This window comes from Choloepus didactylus, chromosome 2 (genome assembly GCF_015220235.1).
Source record: "Choloepus didactylus isolate mChoDid1 chromosome 2, mChoDid1.pri, whole genome shotgun sequence".
NCBI lineage: Eukaryota > Metazoa > Chordata > Mammalia > Pilosa > Megalonychidae > Choloepus > Choloepus didactylus.
The window spans coordinates 56,370,511-56,390,664 of record NC_051308.1 but is presented as its reverse complement, the minus strand read 5'-3'; the positions used below and the strand labels follow the sequence as shown (position 1 = coordinate 56,390,664).

Below are 20,154 nucleotides of genomic sequence, written 5' to 3'. Positions count from 1 at the left end.
AGTACCTTGCTCTTTTTGGTCAAAAAAGGTGTGAGCAGCTACCCTGAAGAGGGACAGCTTCAGTGCTTTCAGGTGGATGCTGCCTTCTCATTTCCCAAGCTATACGAGACAGCCAAGGCGAGAAAGTAGGAGAAGAGATTCAGCTTGAGGAGTCCCAAGTCTGTGAGATGGAGGCTGGCAGGGTGTGTGTGTCTGTGGGCTCATGTACTTGACCCTATTCCAGGGTGTGTAAATCTCTACATGTGACAGTGCCAACTGCCTGTGATAAAATGGAAAAGCCCCAGGACCAAAATCAGATGTGCTGAGTTCTAGTCTTGATTCTTCACTACTTCACCTAGCAATCTTGGGCAGTCTTGAGCAAATGCCTTGCATTCTTTGGGGGTCAGATCTATGAAAGTTTGTTTTTAGGTAGTGGTGCCTTAGACTGCCTGTGTAAATGGCTGTGAGGGGTGGGGTGGCAGGAATTGCAGTGGCTCAGAAGCAGGACAAAGGGGAGTTTCACAGTGCCTGAGAGGCAGGGCTCATTAGCTCAGCAACCCAGAATCTGAGCTTGGTGGTGGTGGTGGGGGGGGGGGTGGTGAACACTGGCTCACATGAGCTGGGAGCATCTTCCTGATCTGCAGCCCACTGTGCAGCATTAGCCTTGGTCCCTGAGGGGCTGGAGGGGTCATAGAGCTGGCTCCCTATAAACAGCCCTACCTGAGCTGTGCTGATAGTGAAGGGATGGCATCATTCCCGCACATAGGAATTCTGTGCATGCGGACGAATATGTACCATTTGTCAGTCTGCATCACATTCCTGTCTGCGCATGATCACCCAGCTGCCCCTCCCTCTGCTCCAAACCCCAGTGAATCCAGATGCAATGGGGTTGTGAACATGAAGTCTTTATTCTGTCTGTCCTCCAATTAGGGAAGGGCCAGTGTTGGGGACAGGTCTAGGGGAGGCCCACTCCCAGGGCCCCTGCATGCAGGCACATGCACAGGCAGAGAGTGCTCCCAGAGGGTGCTCCCTAGCTCCGGGTGAAGGCTACAAGCAGGGCCTGCATGGGCAGCAGAGGGCCTCAGAGGGCCAGGGCAAAGCCAATGCGTCTGTTACGCCGATCAAACTCTGTGTAGAACTTGCGGATGAAGCTGGCACCCAGGACCCAGAGGGGCCCAGTGGGCGGTGGGACATCCAGGCCGTGGAAAGCCAGTGTGCACAGGTCATCATTATTGCCAAGGTACTGGCAAGAAACAGGAGGGTTTCAGCACATCACAATTCTCCCTTTACCCTGCCTGATCCCATCTAGCACAGCTTCTGGTCCTAGATGAGTTGTTTAACTTCTCTATGCCTATTGAATATAAAAAGGTGATGAGACTATCCCCAACATAGGATTACTGGGAACATTTTGATGAGAAAATGGAGATAAAGGACCAGGCACAGTGATTTGCAAACTTGGCTGCACATTGGAGTCCGACCTGCAGAGGTTCTGATTGAGTAGGTATGGGGTGCAGCCTGAGTGACTAATGTGTAGCCAAGTTTGAGAATTACTGGTCAGTATGTAATCTATCCAAAACGACCTTTTCTCTTTGAGGGGTCCTTCCGACAAGGAAGCAGACTCACCTGTAGGACATAGTCCACACCGGTGAGTGTGTAGGCTCTGCCTCCGAGGTAGAAGGAGATGTCAGGGAGTGTGGGCACCTGGTTACAGTCCACAACATACTGGGGGGGTGAGGGTGGGGCACAAAGGGAGCCTCTGAGTGCGGGAGGCCCTTGGGCAGCCACAGATTCCTGTGCTTGTGGCCTGGCCCCTCCTCTGGGGGACCAAGCCACATGTGTGAAGGGTGTGTGAGAGTGAGGAGGGGAAGGCCCAAAGTGGCCTCTTTGGAGACCCGGTGCTGCCTGTGGGGAGCTCGGGACTCAGACCAGGTGGTGCTCCCCGCTCCACCCCCCGGGGTGTCTGCTCACCTCATTGGTGCTCAGCTCCGTGGCCCCCACGGTCTCCATGAGCAGCCTCAGGGAGCTGGTGGGACCCGTGATAAAGGAGGCGCCAGTGTCTACTGCTGCCATGCAGCCATCCTCACAGAGCAAGGTGGCGGAGCTCACAGACACCCTGGGGGGGCACAATTAGACAGACAGACAGAGGCAGTTGGCAGGCCATTGGGCTGCATGCCTTTACTGAATGAGGTGGGAGAGGGGAGGCCATGCTGGGGGTCCACATGTTGCCTTGGGGAGGGGTGAGCAGGAGGAGGGAAGGCGAGGCCCCACCCCCAGCGCATAGCCTGGTGACCCTCCCGCTCCTCACACTAGCTCCCCTCCCCCTCTCTTCCCCATCCCTGGACAGAGCAGGCACAGCAAATATTGGCTGTGACTTAAGAAGCGGCTGCCTTTGGGGAGAGGGCAGGATGGTAACCCTGCCCCTTCCCCGCCACACCCCCAACCCCAGTGGCAGCAGCATTTTTGGAGAGTGGGAGGGTTGAGGATTCCTCACCCCTTCATTTTGATCTGCCAGAAGCCGTTCTTGCTGAGGCTCACATAGTGGAAATTCCCTCGGTAATACTGGGGGTCGCTGCCACCCAGCACGATCTCTCCTCCCAGCAGGTGGGAATTCCTGAAGGAAAGATCAGAAGCTCCTGGAGACAGAACCTCTGAAACCCAGCAACCCCAGCAACAAGTGAGAGTTGGGCAAGAGTGCAAGACAGGGCAGAGGGCTTTGGGGGTAGAGGAGGTGGGACAGATGGCAAGGCTTAGAAACGTGCAGAACATCCCACCTCTCTACCTTCCCTCCCCTCCCCACCCCAACCAGAGGGTTCTCCAGGGTAGTCCAGCCCCAGCCAGTAAAGCATCCCCAGAGAGGTCACAGAAAAGGAATAGGCACAGGGAGTAAGTGCAAACAAGTAAAATGAGAACAAGATGCAAATTGGCCCCACCCTCACTTTGGATGGGGTGGCTGCTAATTGAGCAGGTGCCTGGGAATATGCATCCCAGCCACCAGCTGTGGGATGAGGGGTGGGAGGGGGCATGAAGAGAGCAGGAAGGAGGGGCAGAGAGCTTGGGCATCCTGCAGAGCCTGGGCCTGCCACGGTGAATTTTGTGCAGGTAGGGGGGTGACTCTGGGTCAGGTGCTCAGGGAGTACTGGAGGGTGGGCGCCCTGTGGAGGGCTCGTCTCCTTACTTGGAATCTCTGTAGAGAAAGAGAGACAGCAGAGAGGGAGCCTTTGTTTCAGATGAGCTCACCAGCCCTGTCTTTTGCCAGGGTGGGTATTGTTCACTCTCATTTCCCCTCCAGGCAGTAGAGTCACCAAGAGGTGAAGTCACTATCCTGATGTCACGCAGGTGGTGAGTGGACGAGTGGGGTATGGGATCCAGGGCTCCGAGCACCCAGGCCAAAGCTGAGTCCCCTCCACTTCCACTTCCTCCCCTCCACACTCCCCGATGCCTCCTGCAGCTCATGGCTACCTGGGGCTTGATTTCCAGAGTGTGAGTGTGTGTGTGTGATGTGGTTTTCCAATATTTATGATAGGACGCATGTGTGCATGCCTGTGTATACGTGTGCATGCCTGTGTATACGTGTACATGTAGGTGTGCACCGGTATATTGTGCAAGTGTAATTGCATATTTGCAAATTCAGTACATATTTACATGTGTCGGCACAAATCCCTCCTGCCCCTCTCTCACGCCTCTGGATCTCTGGGGGTGGGTCGTCCTCCTTTTTCCTGGGATTAAGGAAGGGGTAGGCCTTCTCACCCAGCCCTCCTCCTTGTTCCTCCCATGGCTTCCAGGCTTCTGTGCTCTAAATTATCCCCTCTTTTCTCCACGTTTTCAATCTCTCACTTTCCAGAGGCTTCTTCCTCCACCTACAAGCTCACTCAGGCCTCCCCTAACATTTGGAACACCCACCCTTCCGCACTCAGCTTCTCTCCGGATCTCTCCCCACACCCACCCTCTCCGCATCCCCTTTCCTGTTGAATTTCAGGGCAGCCTGCGTCTGCGGCCTCCACTTCCTGACACCCACATCCACCTCTTAACTGCCTGCTATCTGGTCCCCCTCTCTCCCCCCCAAAAAAGTCTCTTCCCCAAATCACCCCTGGACTGCAGAGCTGCCAACTGGTCTTCTCAGTGCCTCCTTTTCTGTCATCAAACCAGCCTCTTTTCCATTTTACCTCTGAGATATCTGGACTTCTCCCCTTTCCTCGCTGCCACTGGGCTCATGATCTTACCTTTATGATCCCTTTTCTCCTGCTCATACTATCTTTCTAAACCCAGCAGCTTGGAATAGATCAGAACCCAGCTCAAAAGCTGGAAACAGCTCCCCACAGTCTGCTGAACTGTGCAAAAGCTCAGCCGAGGGTTGATGAGCATCTACAGTGTTCAGCCCTGTGCTCCCTGTATGCCTCTGACTTTCCTCACCTTGAATGCTTTGTGAATTCTCTGTGAGACTGTAAGCTCTATGAGGGTGGGGACGCTGTCTTGTTCACTGTGCTCACTGCTGTACTGCCAGGGTCCAGTGCAGTGATTGGCACCTGGCACCCAATATATAATGATTCAGTGTATGAGCAAATAAACCAAGGAAGGAGCTCCTGAATGAATGACGCTGGCTGTCTCTGTGTGAGATGACATGGGGAGGGTCCCCAATCTTGGTGATGCTTTACTTCCCACCACCCCCTCCCTGCATTCTCCAATTGTTCCAACTCAGCGCTGTCCCATAGAACTTTCTGTGATGATGGAAATGTTCTCTATTTGCATTGTCAATACAGTAGCCACCAGCCACTATGGCCACTGAGCACTTGCAATGTGGCTTGTGCCAACCGAGGAAGTGAATGCATAATTGTATTTAATTTTAATACATTTAAATTTGAAGAGTGGCTACCATATTGGATAGCACAGCTCTAGATATTGATTGGATCCTGCTTAATCATGAACACATCAAAATCCTGGTCCAAACCCTCTTTCCACTCCCCAGCCATTCTACTCCCCTCCCTCGCGAGCCTTGGCGCTGGAGTGTCAGACCCCACCTGCTGTAGTAGACTGAAAAGACGTCCTCCTTCAGCACCCTCTGGGAGAGGATGTGGTCAAAGACTGGGGTGACCCCACCGACGGCCTGTGCAGGGAAGCCCATGCCCAGGACCCCGTCAAACTTGGCCAGCATGAAGGGTATCACGGGCAGCTCTGTGACCTCTCCAAACGTCTGCGTCACCATGATTCCACCCACCTGTGGGAGGAAGAGTCAGAAGAGACTGAGCCCACTCCCCCCACCAACCTCCTGCCAGCATCCCCAGAGAGGTGACAGAAGAGGACCCTGCCGTGGTCTCATCTGGATTTCCACACCGGGGACCCCAGGGATACACATGCTCCAGGGTACAGCAATTGAGGCAAGTCAATAAGACCATTTCATCAAGCCCCACACAACTTCCAACACAACTCAGTCCTGTGAGGTCCAGAGAGAAGTGGGATTGCCCAGTGACTGGAAGGGGCAGAGGCTGAGAAGGTGGCACTGCCAAGCTGTAAGAGCAGATTGCAGGAGTTCCCATACCTCCTCCCCAATGTCCCAGCTTTCACATGGGCAGGGATTCTTTGGCCCAGCAAGGCCTGCCCTTCCTGCTCCTTTTTACCTGATTTCAAGGCAAGGGGTGAGGAGGGCTCACACAGTGATATCCCCTCCATGTGTACTCCCACCTCCAACTCTGACAGAGCAGGGGCTGGAGAAACTCCAGAATGGGGAAGGGATCAGATACAGGCCAACTGAAAATTGAAAACCAGGCCCTGACCCGAATCGCAAATCCTAACCTCTGCTCTGACCTTAAAACCTGTGCCTGGATTCCTCAAAAAGTTAAACACAGAACTAGCTCATGACCCAGCAATCCCACTCCTAAGTATATACCCAAAAGAACCAAAAGCAGGGACTCAAACAGACATTTGCACACCAATGTTCATAGCAGCATTATTCACAATAGCCAAAATGTGGAAGCCACCCAAGTGTCCAACAGATGAATGGATAAGCAAAATGTGCTATATATATATATACAATGGAATGTTATTTAGCTATTAAAAGGATATGCAACAACAAAGATTGAACCTTAAAGACATTGCATTCAGTGAAATAAGTCAGACAAAAGGACAGATACCGTATGATTCCACTTAGAAGGAACAACCAGAAGATGCAAATTCACGAGACAGAAATTAGAGTATAGTTTACCAGGGGTGGGCTGGGGAAGGGGGAGTGGGGAGTTAATGCATAATGGGTGCTGAGTTTCTGTTAGGGGTTATGGGAAAGTTCTGGTAGTGAATGGTGGTGAGGGTAGCCCACGGCTGTGAGTGTGATTGATCCCATTGACCGGTATGCTTGCGAGTGGTTGAGAAGAGAAAGTTTATACTATATATAGGTTTCCACAGTTCAAAAAAAGAGTGACTAAAGAGACAATGACAATAAAATGCAATGCAGAGCCTCAACTGGAACTAATAATGGAGGAGAAAAGGCCTAAAGGGACATAGGAAAAAAGTGGAATATAGACTATGAGCTTTATATTCACGTTAAATTGCTTGCACCTTAACTGCACTTAAGGTGGTTACATAAGTGAATATCTTTGTCTCAGGAAACGTACATGGAAGTATTAAGTGTTCAAAGAGCATGATGTATACAACATACTCTCAAATGTTTAGAAAAAGATAGATAGATAGATAGACAGGTAGATAGATAGATAGATGATAGAAAGGTAGATAAGTGTAGAATGATATAACAGAAGTAGCAAAATGCTAAAAGTTGGTGGATCTGGGTATCTGGGTGGGGGGTGTATTGAAGTACTCTGGGTTTTGTATTCATTATTTTTGCACTGCCCTAAAATTTAAAATTATTTCAAAATAAAAAGTTAAAACAAAAAAAAGGAAACAACCCATGCCTGACTGTAAAAATAACCCTGACCATAATGTCAATGATCTGACCCTGATTTCAGTCTTGGAGCTGGTTAAGGGCCCAGTCCGAGCTGGGGGACCTTTAGGCAAGTTGCTTGACTTGATGCAGGAGGGCCCAGGACAAGCCCTATCTCCAAGTTAGATGCAAAATCCTCCATAAATCACCCAGCTCTGAGATTGTCACTCAGGTTTGTTCCATCACAAACTCTTCTCCTTTGCAGCTCCCTAAAAGCACCAGAGCAGGGTGTTCTCAACTTCCCAGTGTGGGTGGAGGGCATCTTCCCCAAGTCTGGAGGGGCAGGAGGGGCCTAGGATGAGAAGGACAGGGGGTCGGATGACCTGGGGCAGCCCCACTTACAGTCACCACGTCCTGGCTCAGGAAGCCTTTGACTCTCCCTGATCCATAGTGGATGCTGAATTCCGTCCCGTTCTCCACGTAGCTGGAAGATTCCGAGGAGTCATAGCGGCTGTGGGTCTCTGGCAGGGGAACATAGGCTCAGGTCTGTTCAAAGAGGCCCAGGCAGGGGGGCTTGGAAGCAGGCCACGTTGTGGATCTGGCTGGTGTCGTTGAGGACTTAGTTTGGTGCAGGGATGGGATGGCTCTGGGGTCAGGGGCTTGCAAAATGTGTCTCATCAATTAAGGACTGTGTTTCTTGGGCCTCCGTTATGTGCCCATACCTCTGAAAATTTCATCTCAAATGAAGCATTTTAAATTGATTGCTAACACTGGAGTGGGGATAATATTCTGGGCATAGGATAAACACTCAAAAAGAGGTGGCGATGGATGAGCCCAAGTGCCTTGGATATGTGTGAAAATGCACTCCTCTCTCAATCCCAGGAGCACTGGGAAATGGCCTTCTGGGTGGGTCAGGGACTCCTGGAGCTTGTTTTGGACCTCAGTGGCCATATCTGGAAAAAGGGAGGCATCCTCTTCTTCCCTCTCAGGGTCAGGGGGAGCAGAGGCAGAGACGAAGCAGCTAAATGGTAGCAAGAGGGATTTTAGCAGGACATGAGGCAGGACTGCCCAAGCAGGGCAGGGGCACGGGCTTGGGAACAGTGCCAAAGCCCTGGGTCTCACCACAGGCAGTGTAGAGAGGGTCGCACTTGCTGGAGGGCACCCAGAGGTTGGCCGAACCTGTGTCAAAGACGACTTTGAAGGTCTGGGGTGGGGTGCCAATGCCAATCTCGCCATAGTATTGGGTCTGCAGAGGTGAAAGAAAAGAGGCTGCATGAGGGGTTAGGGGAGACTTGAGCCTTGGGGACTTGTCTGGCTGCACCCTTGGCTCTCGGGGTGAGATTAGGCAGGTTATGCAGCCTCTCTGGGTTTCCATTTTCCAGCAGGGACCCAGGTGAGAGGCTTAGCACTGTCGATGGCTTCCCAGGAAGGGGAGCCTCAGTGAGATGAGGGGGCAAAATAAACACTAAAATGAAGCAAGAAGGTGCCCAGATCCTCAAGGAACCACTGGCGCAGTAAGTAGACTATCTGTGCTGGGTCAGGTCACAGAAACCCCCACTTGGGGTCACACCCCTCCCCACCTGCTAGTGATGCCGGGCTTGAGGCCCAGAGCCTGGGCTCCTGAGTTCCAAACCCAACCCTGCGTCTGACTGCTCCCTGAGCTCCTTCCTGCCCTCTGTGCCTCAGGCTTTACAGCTGTCAATTGGTAATTTTGTAGGGCACATCTGTGTGCCTCAGTCAAAGGCAGCATGGGAAGAGTGGGCCCTGCAAAGAAAGCCTTGGATCCCGGAGAGAAAGGAGCCAGGGGAGGCAAGAGGCTGAACCAGGCACTCACGTCCAGGTAGTTGGTGAGGACCATGGGGGAGGTGATATTGCCAGAGGAGAGCCTGTTGGTGAACTGCCTCCACCGAGCCCCAAGCTTGGCCACATCCACGCCTCGCTCCTTCAGGCTTTCCCGGACGGAGGGCATTTTCTTGAGGAAGATCCTGGGCCAGGGTGGAAGAAGGAAAAAGTAGAAGAGGCCTGGACTCTTCCTCAATGGCAGAGTCCCCAAGACCTCTGCCTGGTTCTAGGATGACTAGTCCTGGCCTCAGCCCAAGGCACCTGAGAATCACTCTTGTTCCCCATACGCCTCTGAAGGAGAACTGACAAGCCCCGTGAGTTACTTGTGCTGGTGTTAAATGACCCTCAGATGACTTCCTCCTCTTGGCTGTGATCCCCATCACTGCCAGGCCATTTCTCCATTCATTCCATACTCACGTGTTGAACACCTACTCTGGGCCTGCACTGTGCTGGAAACTGGAGATATAAAAATAAAGACGACGGTTGCTGCCTTTAAGGAACACCAGCAAATAGGGAGACAGATGAGGAAACACTCAATGACGTCTCCTCCAAGATGAGGGATGGGAAACTCGATGCCTACAGAAGGAGGCAGTGCCATGCAGGGCCTGTAGGTGGCAGCAGATGCCTGCAGCAGCCTGTGGGGTCTCCTGGGCACAGACAGGCACCCATCCAGGGGCTCTGGTGGAGGGGACCAACTGAACTGGAATGGGGAGGGGGAGAGGCCAGTATCTCCTGAGTGCCAGTGCACCGCAAGCCAACTCCCAGTTCCTTAGCTTCTTGTCCAGATGGCTTCCCATGACTTTTGGGAGGCAGAAATAAAAAGAAACCTGGGAAAACGGCATAGGCTGCTATGTTGTGAATGCCAAACTACATGCACCCCCTGCCCGGTGCAATCCTCATAACAGCTCTGCACGCTGTCTTGTCATTATCCCCATTTTATAGATGAGGAAACGTAGGGTCCTTGGGTTGAAGGTGATTCAGAAGGGATGGAATGGTTCAAAGCATTTTCCACATAGGACCCTCTGGGCTGTGACACAAATGCTGTTTGCAGAAGCCTGGAGGAAGATGTCCCCAGCAGTCGGCCGGGGATCCCAGGATTGCAGCGCATCTGAACTTTGCAATAGGCTTTCCCCATACATACAAAATTCCCTCTTTCTTCTCAGCCGCTGGTCCTCCTTTCCTTCCACTATCTCTTGCTTCCCACGCCCCATGCATGCATTCTCCTTACTGTCCCCCATTGCACCCATCATCCTAATATTATAATGGAAATAACCTATGATGTTTATATTGTAATTTACTACTCTTCACAAAGCACTTTCACAATTATGATCTTATTTGATTCTCAGCCATCCCATGAGGTGGGTAGATTTATTATTTCCATTTTACAGATTGGAAAATGGAGGGTCAGAGGAGGTTTAACCCAAAAGGGTGCATTTCCCAGGATTTTCTCTGAGTAGCATTCTGCTCTGGACCTTCACTTTTGCAATTCCCCTTTCAGAAAATCCTTTCCTTCTCCCCTTCCTTACCCCTCAACTCTTTAATTCTTCAAAGCCTGGCATGTGCCCCCTCCTCCAGGAAGCTCGCCCCAAGGATTCCAGCCCACAGTGTCCTCGCCTTTCTTCAGGCTCCTGCTTCTTTTGCCCTGGGCGCTCTCAGCCAGCACTACTGAGCTGAGTGATGAGAGCAGTGGTGCTGCATGGTGGTGAGGAGAGGGTGGTTGTGGAGACGTGCTTGAGTGCAGTGTCTCCCCTCACCCCTCACCTCTCTGGGCCTCTTCTGAGCCCCCTTAGCTCCTCTATGGAAGTAGACCTAATGGCAGGACTCACCTCAGAGGGTCGCTGTGCTGGTTAGACAAGCTGCCCACTGCTCAGCTAATGTGAATGGTGTATGAGGGAGGCAGTGAAAGCACCTTGAGAATGGGGGTCACGTGCACAGATCTCCCAGAGCACCTGGCACACAGCAGGTGGTAAATTCCTGATAACTGTTTCAAAAGCCTGAGTCCCTCTCCACCCCTTGTCCAATTCCATCTGACTCTTCTCTTTTGGAACCCTGGGGTTGGGGGCTGCTCTAGGTTCATACTTGGGCATACCTGCTGGGAAGCACCCCTCACCGGCACCCCCAAACCAGCAGCTACTCTCTGGGAGTCTTGGGGCAGCAAAAAGAGGTTTTGCAAACAAAAGGATGACCTGTGTACCAGGCTCAGCCTCTTACTTGTGGCCTTCCTGAACCTCAGTGTCCTCATCTGTAAAATGGGAATGTTGGGTTTTGGGAAAGATGATTTGAGATGAGTCATATGAAGAGATCCAGTGAAATTCTCAGCATTTTATAGGCTTGCAACTATTACTATCACTAAAACCTGCCCTCTCACTTTCAGGTGTTCTGTTTCCACCTGCCATCCCCAAACTGAAAACCTCTACAAAGCCAACGTCCAACCCTTTCCTCTTCCCCTTCTCCAGCCATAATGAATTGCTTATAACCAAGCCCTTCCCTTGGGCTGCTTTAATCCTATTTTTTAACCTTTATGATCATCTGCCCTGGATTGCTAATAACAGCTGAGTTCTTCCAAAGTGCCTGGCACTGTGCTAGTCTTTCCATGCATTATCTCATTACATTTCTAAAGCAATTCTCTGAAGTAGGTAGTTACTATCTGTTTTTAACATGAGTAAACTGAGTTTTGGAGAGGTTGAGTAACTTGCGCAGAGCTAGTTAGTTCTGCCAGTGGAGCAGAGTTTCAACCAAGACAATTTAATTCCAGAACCTCACATGTAACCACCATATTATGCTGCTCCTCTGGTAGCCAACCCTGCCTATACCCAAGTTAACAATGAGGCTGTGAGCTCCTTGAGGTCAGGGGACACGTCATAGTCATCTCTGAGTTCCCCACAGTGCCTAGCGTGGTGCTATAACCAACAGCCCTGAGCAGTGATCAACAGACCCAGCTTTCAGGCCTGACTAGTGCCACTTATTGTTTGGCTGTGTGACTTTGGGCAAGTCACCTGACCTCTCAGAATAGGACCACACTGCCCGGCCCGGCTGGTCGTGAACACTGGACAACACCACATATCTGAAAGCTGTGTTAGGAGGGCGGGAACCCCAGCCCCTGTCCCCCTCCCCACTGCCTGAGTTACCGCGTGAAGGTGCTGGTGTCCGCAGGGAGGCCGAAGGCGCAGGAGCCCCAGAGCACCAGCAGGAGTCCCCAGCGAGGCATCCTGCTCCGGTGGTCCTCGCCTCGCCTCGGGCCAGGGCTCCCTGGGAGTCTCTGAAGCCTAGTGGCTCCCAGAGCCCTTTTTTTATACGCTCTGCACAGGAGATGCCTGCGATCTCCCCTGCCCTGATTTATTACCTGGGGCAGATGGCAGGGGAGCCAGTCATAAATCTCACCCGTGGGACTGAGCTAGGTGGGTGAAGGGTGACGAGGTTGCTGGACCCCGAGCAGGGGGCTGAAGGCTGTGGGAAAGGAATGCTGTACCCAGTGACGCCAGCAGACCCCTGTCTCGGCCTGGCCCTGGGACCCCCAGAGGGGGCAGAGGCTGATGAGAAATGGTTCTGCCCCGGAACAAGGTCAGGGTTGGGACAGGCATAGAGCTAGGTTTCCAGACCCTCCAGCCCCAGTCTCCATACCCTGGGCCCTCAAAGCTCCATCTACTGTATTAGTCTTGGCTTTGGCCCTGACTGGTGTCTCCCAGTCTACATCTCGGTTTTCCCCTCTGAACATGGGTGAACTCTCCCAGCTTGTTCCCTGATGGATCCAGACCCAGGGCCCTCAGTGTCACCTCCCTCCAAGCCTCTGTTAGCAACCACTGTTTATGGGAAAGCACACCACAGCCTGGCAAGGGAAGAAGCATGTAATTTAAGCCTCTGGGAGTTGGGGAGAGTGTCCATCCTCAGTTGACCTAGTAATGGTGGAAGGGATAGCCCTCAGCTTGGCCAGGTGATGGTGTCCAGGTGTCTGGTCAAGCAAGCACTGTCCTAACCATTACTGCAAGGACATTTGTGGCTGGTTAATAAACCATAAGGCTGGGTTATTAAATCATCAGTCAGTTGACCATACCTGTGACTGATTGCATCAATAAAAGGTGTGTCTTCTGCAATGAGAGAATTCAATAGCTGGATTTAATCCAATCAGTTGAACACTTTTAAGGAGAGAGAATGAGGACCTTCACTTCTTCTTCGGCTAGCCAGTGGAGCATTTCCTGAGGAATTCATCCAACACCTTCATCAGAGTTGCCAGTTTGCTGCCTGCCCTACAGAATTTGGACTTGTGCATCCCCACAGTTGCACGAGACACATTTCATAAAATCTTATATTTACAGATGTTGCTTATTGATTCTGTTTCTCTAGAGAACCCTAACTAATACAGGGAGGCTTCTGCAGAAGAGCAAGGCAGGGCAGTTGGACTTCCAACTTATCCTCTTTTTGCTTGGTCCTAATTCCCTTTTGGGCTCTGTCTCCCTGCTTCTTCCCTTTTTCCTGTAGCTTTTTAAACATTCTGGGGCAGCTTCCCAAACACCTGCCTGGCCTCAAATCACAGGATGGGTGCTACTATTCAGCCTAGGATGCCCCTTCCTGGCTCCTCCCTGCTCATTCCGGCCCGTTTCAAGTATCGCAACCTCCTCCACGAAGCAGGCCCAATTCAGCCTGGAATTAACCGCTTTCTGCTTTGGGTTCCCATCACAGATAGAGCCTTTCTATGAGAGTACTGACCTCGATTTGCCGTGCATCAGAGTATTGATGTATGTGTGCATCTGCTTGTTAAATGAATTAACTAGTGAGCTTTGATGGTACAAAGAACCCTGGGCTGGTTGCCAGGGACCTGGGTTCTAGACCTGGTCCTACCATGAACTTGCTGTGTGACATTTGACCCACCCCTTCCCTTCTCTGGGCCCAGTTTCCAAATCTGTACAAGGAGGCAGATAGCTGAATTGCCCCTAAGGTGCCTCTCAGCCTAGATACTTTAGCATTCTAAATTCCATGCCTTCAGGATGCTTTCTCTGCACCAACTGTGGGCAATAAAGACTTAATCAAAAGAGCTAATCTCTGTTGCTAATGTGTGGGTTAATTAATGTGTTATGACTGCAGAGATTGTAATGTCTTCAACAAATGATGGGCCCTAGTGGTGAATCTTCAGGCACTGTGGTTGGCAATAGGGAAAAGTTTTTAGAACTGAGGGCACTGCCTTGTCAGAGTAAATGAGCATTTATTAAGCACATCTGTAGGCCTGGAGTGCTCTTTCATTCACTAGCAATGTTCACTGAGCATTTATTATATGCCAGACACTTTGCCAGATGCTGGGGTTACAAAGATGACAAAAACAAACAAGGTTTCTGCCCTTGTGGAGCCCAGGGTCTTTAGGAGAGACAGATTGTTACCATTATGGCATAAATCTAAAATAGCAACAATGGTCAGGGCCAGTCAGGGAACTCCAGGAATGTTTCCCTGAGAAAATTTCACCTGAATTGTGATCTGAAGGCTAAATAGACAATGAACAGCTGAAGAGGGAAGGCAATAGAGCCCCAAGGGTCATAGCATGTGCAAAGGCCCTGTGGCAGAGGGAGCACAGCGAGAGCAAGGGCCTGAAAGAAAGCCAACGTGGCCAGAACAGAGAGACAAAAGGGAGTGGGGCTGGTGATGGCAAGAGCCAACACTTATTGAAGCACTTACCATGGGCCAGGCATCAGTGTAGATGGTTCATAGAGGTCGTTATCACCACCATCGTATGATGAGGAAAATTATTACCCCATTTTACAGATAAGGAAACAGACACAGGAGGATTTGGAAGGTAACTTGCCCAGGATAGCGCTGACTGTAACTGATGGAGTCCGGCTATAAACTCATTACCCAGCTGATTTGAGTGTCAGATCCTAAAGATTCTTGAAACCTATAATGGGTTGAATTGTGTCCCCCAAGAAGATATGCCCTTACTCCCAGAACCTCAGAATGTGACCTTATTTGGAAATAGGGTCCTTGCAGATGGAATTAAGTTAAAATGAGGTCATATTGGAGAAGGGTGTGCCCTTAACCCAGGATGACTGGTGTCCTTATCAGAAGAGGACATTTGGAAGCAGACAGGGAGAGTGGAAGGGGAGAATGCCATGTGATGACTGAGGCAGAGGGTGAAATTCTATGCAGCAAGCCAAGGAATGCAAGGATTCCCAGCAAACCCCCAGACACTGGGAAGAGATGAGGAAGGATTCTCCTCTACAGGTTTCCCAGGGAGCGTGGAGCTGCCGACACCTTGATTTCCTCTAGAATGGGGAGAAAATAGATTTCTGTTGCTTTAAGCCACCCAGTTCCTGGTATGTTGTTACAGCAGCCCTAAGAAACAAAGACAAACCCCGTGTTAAGAACCAAGAGCAATGGGAAGCTACTGGTCAGTTAAAGAGGTGTTCAAATTAGATGTATTTTGCAGAGATTCTCTGACTGCAGTGAGGACTAGCAAGGAATTGGAACGGATTCAGAATGGTGTAGCATATACCACCAGCTAAGAAGTCATAGTGGTAGAATTAAAAAAAAATTTTTTTTATTATTATTTTTTTAACTAGCAGAATTTGAGCATGGACCAGGGTAGGTGGGTTGGTGGAAGATAGATTTGAGAGAAATTTAGGAAGTAAAAGCTACTGGACTTGGTGATGGATTGGACAGGGGATGAGGCAGGGGAAGTATCTGGATGGCTAGTGACACATTGGATGCAGTGATTCAGAACCAGATTCCAGAAGGGGAAGTGGGGCAGGAGAGATGGTGAGTTTGAAGACCTGTGGAGCACAGGGCACCTTTTAGACATCCGAAGGGTGATGTAAAATGGCAGATGTATATATAGATCTGGGTGAAAGATTTATGCATTGTTTGCAGTTGGTAATTAATGCCATGGGTATGAATGAAATTAACCCAGGGGAAAGTATAGAGCAACAAGGCCCAGAACTCCAAGCTTTAATGGAGCAATAGTGGAGGAAGAGTCTGCAGAGGAGACCAAAAAAGAATGTCCTGAAAGGCTGAAAAAGTCAGTAGGTGCCCCTGAAGTCACAGTAGAGGCGTGGTTCAAGAAGAAATGGTGAGAAATGGTGGGTGCTACTGCAAGGTCAGGTAAGACGTGGGTTTACAAGTAGACGGAAAGCCTTCAGTGCTGTTAGTGGGAGCTGTTCTGGTGGAGCAGAGGGGCAGGAATCTGGGGATGGGTTTAGGAATGATGGGAGGGAAGGAAATGAAGACAGCATAGTATAGGCAGCTATTTTGAGAGGGTGGGCTGTGAAGAAGAGGAAAGAGGGTGATAGCTGGTGGGGGGTGAGACTCAGTGAGGGGCATTCTCTTTCTTTCTTTCTCCCTCCCTCCTTTCCCCTCTCCTTCCATCCTTCCTTCCTTCCTTCCTCCCTCTCTCCCTCCCTCCCTGTCTCTCTCTCTTCCCAATCGCCCCCCCGCTTCCCTTCTACTAATGGGAGGGAGTCGCATGTATTTCAAGGCATAGAAAAGACTCAGTTGAGAGGAAGGGATTCTCAATATAGTACGATTCCTGAAAAGTAGGAGCACACATAGTGGGATAAGCTCGGGCAGGCAATCCCTCCACTGCAACAGGAGAAAGGAAGGCAGGACATGAGCTGATGTCAGTAGTTTATTTGCTTAGAATTGGAAGTTGAGGGACTTCCTGGTGGTGGTTGTTATCTTCTCTGACAAGCAGGGAGCAAGAACCTTTGCTGAGACTTGGAGTTGGGAAGGGGTTTGGAGACTTGAGGAAAATGGAGAACGTTTGGAATCATTGTGGAAAGTTGGAAGGAGCTGACTAGGGAAAACCAGAGGATTTCTGATTGGAATTAAGAGCACTTTTAAAGGCTATTGTGCCAGTTTGAATGTATTGTGTCCCCCCAGAAAAAGCCATATTTTTTGATGCAATCTTGTGGGGCAGACATTTTAGTGCTGATTAGATTGGAATTCTTTGAGTGTTTCCATGGAGATGTGCCCTACCCAACCATGGGTGATAACTGAGGAGATAATTTCCATGGAGATGTGGCCTCACCCATTCAGCGTGGGCCTTGATAACTGGAGCAGTATGTAAGGTGAGATAGAAGGAGCAAGCTTGCTACAGCCAAGAGGGACACTTTGAAGAAAGCACAGGAGCTGCAGAGAGAGACATTTTGAAGACGGCCATTGAAAGCAGACTCTTGCTCCGGAGAAGTTAAGAGAGAACAAATACCCCAAGTGCAACTAAGAGTGACATTTTTGAGGAACTGCAGCCTAGAGAGGAATGTCCTGGGAGAAAGCCGTTTTGAAACCAGAACTTTGGAGCAGACGCCAGCCACGTGCCTTCCCAGCTAACAGTTTTTCCGGACCCATTGGCCATCCTCCAGTGAAGGTATCTGATTGCTGATGTGTTACCTTGGACACTTTATGGCCTTAAGACTGTAACTGTGAAACCAAATAAACCCCTTTTTATAAAAGCCAATCCATCTATGGTGTTTTGCATTCCAGCAGCATTAGCAAACTAGAACAGCTATAGACCATGACTTTATCGGAAAGCAGTCTGTCCTGTTCTCTGAGCCCCCACCATGGTACTTGACTGCTTGGGTACAGATGCAGAGGAAGTGTGTGGCTGGGTTCATCCAGGGCTGGGGTTCTGCCAGATGTGGTGGTTGACGATGAGAGACAAAGGAACTTAAGGTCCTGGAAAAATGTTATGGAATTCTAGATTGTGTGTTTTGCTTTGCTAAAGCTGCCGAAAATACAAAATACCAGAAGTGGATTGGCTTTTACAATGGGGGTTTATTAATTCACAGATTTACAGTTCTAAGGCCATGAGAATGTCCCAATTAAGGCATCAAGATGTAGATACCGTCTCTGAGGAAAGGTCGATGGCACCTGGGGTTCCTCTGTCACATGGGAAGGCACATCGTGACATCTTCTGGCCCTTCTCTCCCAGCTTATGGTTTCAAAATAGCTTTCAACCAAACCTCTCTCCAAAATGTCTCTCTTAGCTTCTGTCTTAGTTGTCCCCAGATGCAAACTCTGGGTTACAGATCTTAGCTTCTCTTTTAGCTTCTGCTTATACCTCCCAGGCCATTTCTGTATAAGCATTTCTGAGCTCTCTTCAAAATGTCTCTGCCTTTTATCCTCTCATAGAAGATGCCAGTAAAGATGATTAAGACCCACCTTGAGTGAGCAGGGTCACACCTCCATGGAAACAAGCTAATCAAAAGGTCCACCCACAATTGGTCTGCTCCCTATCCAAACCAGCACACTGTGAAATATAAACTGGACATAGGAAAGATAAACTGGACAGGATAAATGAACTGGAAGGAAGCAGAGAGGATCCTCTAAGATAAGAGGAAAGAACAGTGGTGGTGGGAAATGAGAGGAGGTGATAGAAATGGAACATCTGAGATATGTCATCTAGGATGACTGCAGAGGGTTTGGTGTGGATAGGAAGTCTGTGCCCTGGGAGCCAAAGCCTTTGATAAATGACAGGGTGGGACCTGAAGTCCAGTAGACAGAGATGAATGAGTAGGGGCAGAAGGTCCAAGGTAAAAAGGCATTAGCCTGCAAGGAGGAGGGTCTTCTCCCCATCTCCATGCCAGCCTAGTAGGTGGGTGGACCAATATCCCTACAACACAGGAAACCAAGAACTGGGAAGTTAAGCAACATGTCCTAAATCACACCTGGTTAGTGGCCGAGTGGTGACTTGACTCTCCCTACATCATATCCTGTGTTACACACTGGCACGTCTCCTGAGGTGGTGGGGAGCCCTGCCCCCCTTCTCCCCTCCTTGAGTCCCTGCTGGTGGACAGCCAGCCCCACCTCCCAGGAGAGTGAGGCTGTGTCCTTGCCTGCCAACAAGCCCTGATATGGCTGGGGGTGGAGGGGATGGTTGACCACGGACCCCTCCCCACTCTCCCCTCTCCCCAAACCCTAGAGAAGAGGGAGCAAGGAGAAGGGAGTGAGCAAGTGGAGAGGAGCTGTGGGGGATGGGGTCAGCTCAGAATGTGAGTAACTTCAGCCACTGTGAATTGAGCCCCTATAGTGTGCTGTGAAGTACTTTGAAAATTAATGTACTTTATTCTCTTAGCCCCATTGTCCAGAGGAGGAAGCTGAGGCTTCAAAGGGCTTAGGAGAGGATGAGCTGAGAGCTCTGCACTGGGACTCCTGGACAGTCTTCTGTGGCTGTGGCTGTGGGTGTCAGAAAGGACTGGCAGAGTCAATGGCAGTCGAAAGAGGGGTGCGGAGCTGTGGCTGGGCTGGAGGGAGTGATGGCAACCCCGGAGCTTTGGTGGTGGAAAGAGGGCTTTCAAAGCCCCATACCCAGGTGCAGTTTAGATGCACAACGCAAGTGAAACAGGACCCCCACATATATTTTGTGTCAAGATTCAGAACTCATATGGCAAAGGCAGTGTGAGGGGATCCAGAGCAGGCAACGTGAAACCTCTGAGCATCACCACCACCCCCTACCCTTACATGACCCCTGGCACTCTCCAACCAGAGACATCTTCCTGCCCAAGTCTGTTTGGCCAGCATCTGCCATGCCAGCCCTGGGCATGGGGTGTGAACAAGAAGAGTGAATAACCTCAGCCATGTGGCCCGTGGGGAGAGAAACGCATAACAACAAGTCTGCTAACTCACATGTAGGCTGCAGTCAGATTGCAGGCAAGAGTTGTAGGGGACTAGAGGAGGGGCAGGGAAATTGACTTCTAAGAAGGTACCAGGATGTGGAGATAATGGCCTCTCTTGTTTCTCCTGATGTCCACTCCACTCAGAGTCCGCAGTGGAGAGGAGCAGCCGCTCAAGGCTCTTTTCACAGGCTCCTCTCCGGCCACCATCTCACGCCTTGTGGGTCTGAAAACAGAGGCCAGAAGCTGCCACCACATCCCAGCAGGACTGTTCGTGGTCTGGAGCCAGAATGAGCAAAGATCCTGAAACCAAGGGCCCTGGAGAGGCTTAGCTGAGAGAGAGAGGCCACAGGAGCTGTCACAAAGTCCTTGGAGAGTTTCCAGGGGAAGCAGGGCCAGACCCGTTTTGTGCAGCCCCAGAGTGCAAACCGAGGCCACCAAGAAGTGGTAGGGGGATCTGCTTTCAGTTCTCTTCTAAGGAAAAAGCGTCTCCCTGTGACGCTGCCCGACAGCAGAGCGAATGCCCCGTGAGGTGGTAGCTCCCCAAGACTGTGTCCCTCCCGCTGAGCTGTCCTGATACCCTGCCAGGTGGCCTGGCCTGGGACTCTGCCATTTCCACCGTGGGGATGGGGATAATCCAGAATGGGGGGTGGGACCGCCATGACAATCTCTCCCTGTCTCTGGACGTGGGCCTTCCGGTGCCCCAGGGGGAGGACGGAAAGGAGAGGGGTGGGAACCTTATCAGGGCATCTCCCAAGCCCCTTGGCCCAGGGTTCCAGTTTTTCTCACAGTCTGCCGGGATCGCACGGCTAGGCCCCAGACTGCGTCACCTCAGAGGTCGGGGAGGCGGAGTGGGAGGGGGAGAGGAAAAGGCTGCATTGC

The 20,154-nt window shown here is 50.9% G+C and overlaps 1 protein-coding gene across 2 annotated transcripts; it reads right to left on the bottom strand.

Moving 5' to 3' along the window:
- Nucleotides 1–900: 900 nt before the first annotated feature.
- On the bottom strand, nt 901–9,162 carry REN (renin). Of its 2 annotated transcripts, XM_037812056.1 has the most exons (10): nt 9,104–9,162; nt 8,679–8,829; nt 7,967–8,090; nt 7,247–7,365; nt 4,995–5,191; nt 3,155–3,163; nt 2,471–2,590; nt 1,948–2,092; nt 1,603–1,701; nt 901–1,222 (listed from the first exon to the last, which is right to left on the bottom strand). In XM_037812056.1, the coding sequence occupies exons 2-10, from the start codon at nt 8,811–8,813 to the stop codon at nt 1,061–1,063; spliced, it is 1,110 nt and encodes a 369-aa protein (XP_037667984.1). In that variant the 5' UTR covers nt 8,814–8,829; nt 9,104–9,162; the 3' UTR covers nt 901–1,060. The 2 variants fall into 2 exon arrangements, with proteins under 2 accessions (XP_037667984.1, XP_037667989.1); XM_037812061.1 differs by lacking the exon at nt 3,155–3,163.
- Nucleotides 9,163–20,154: the final 10,992 nt, after the last annotated feature.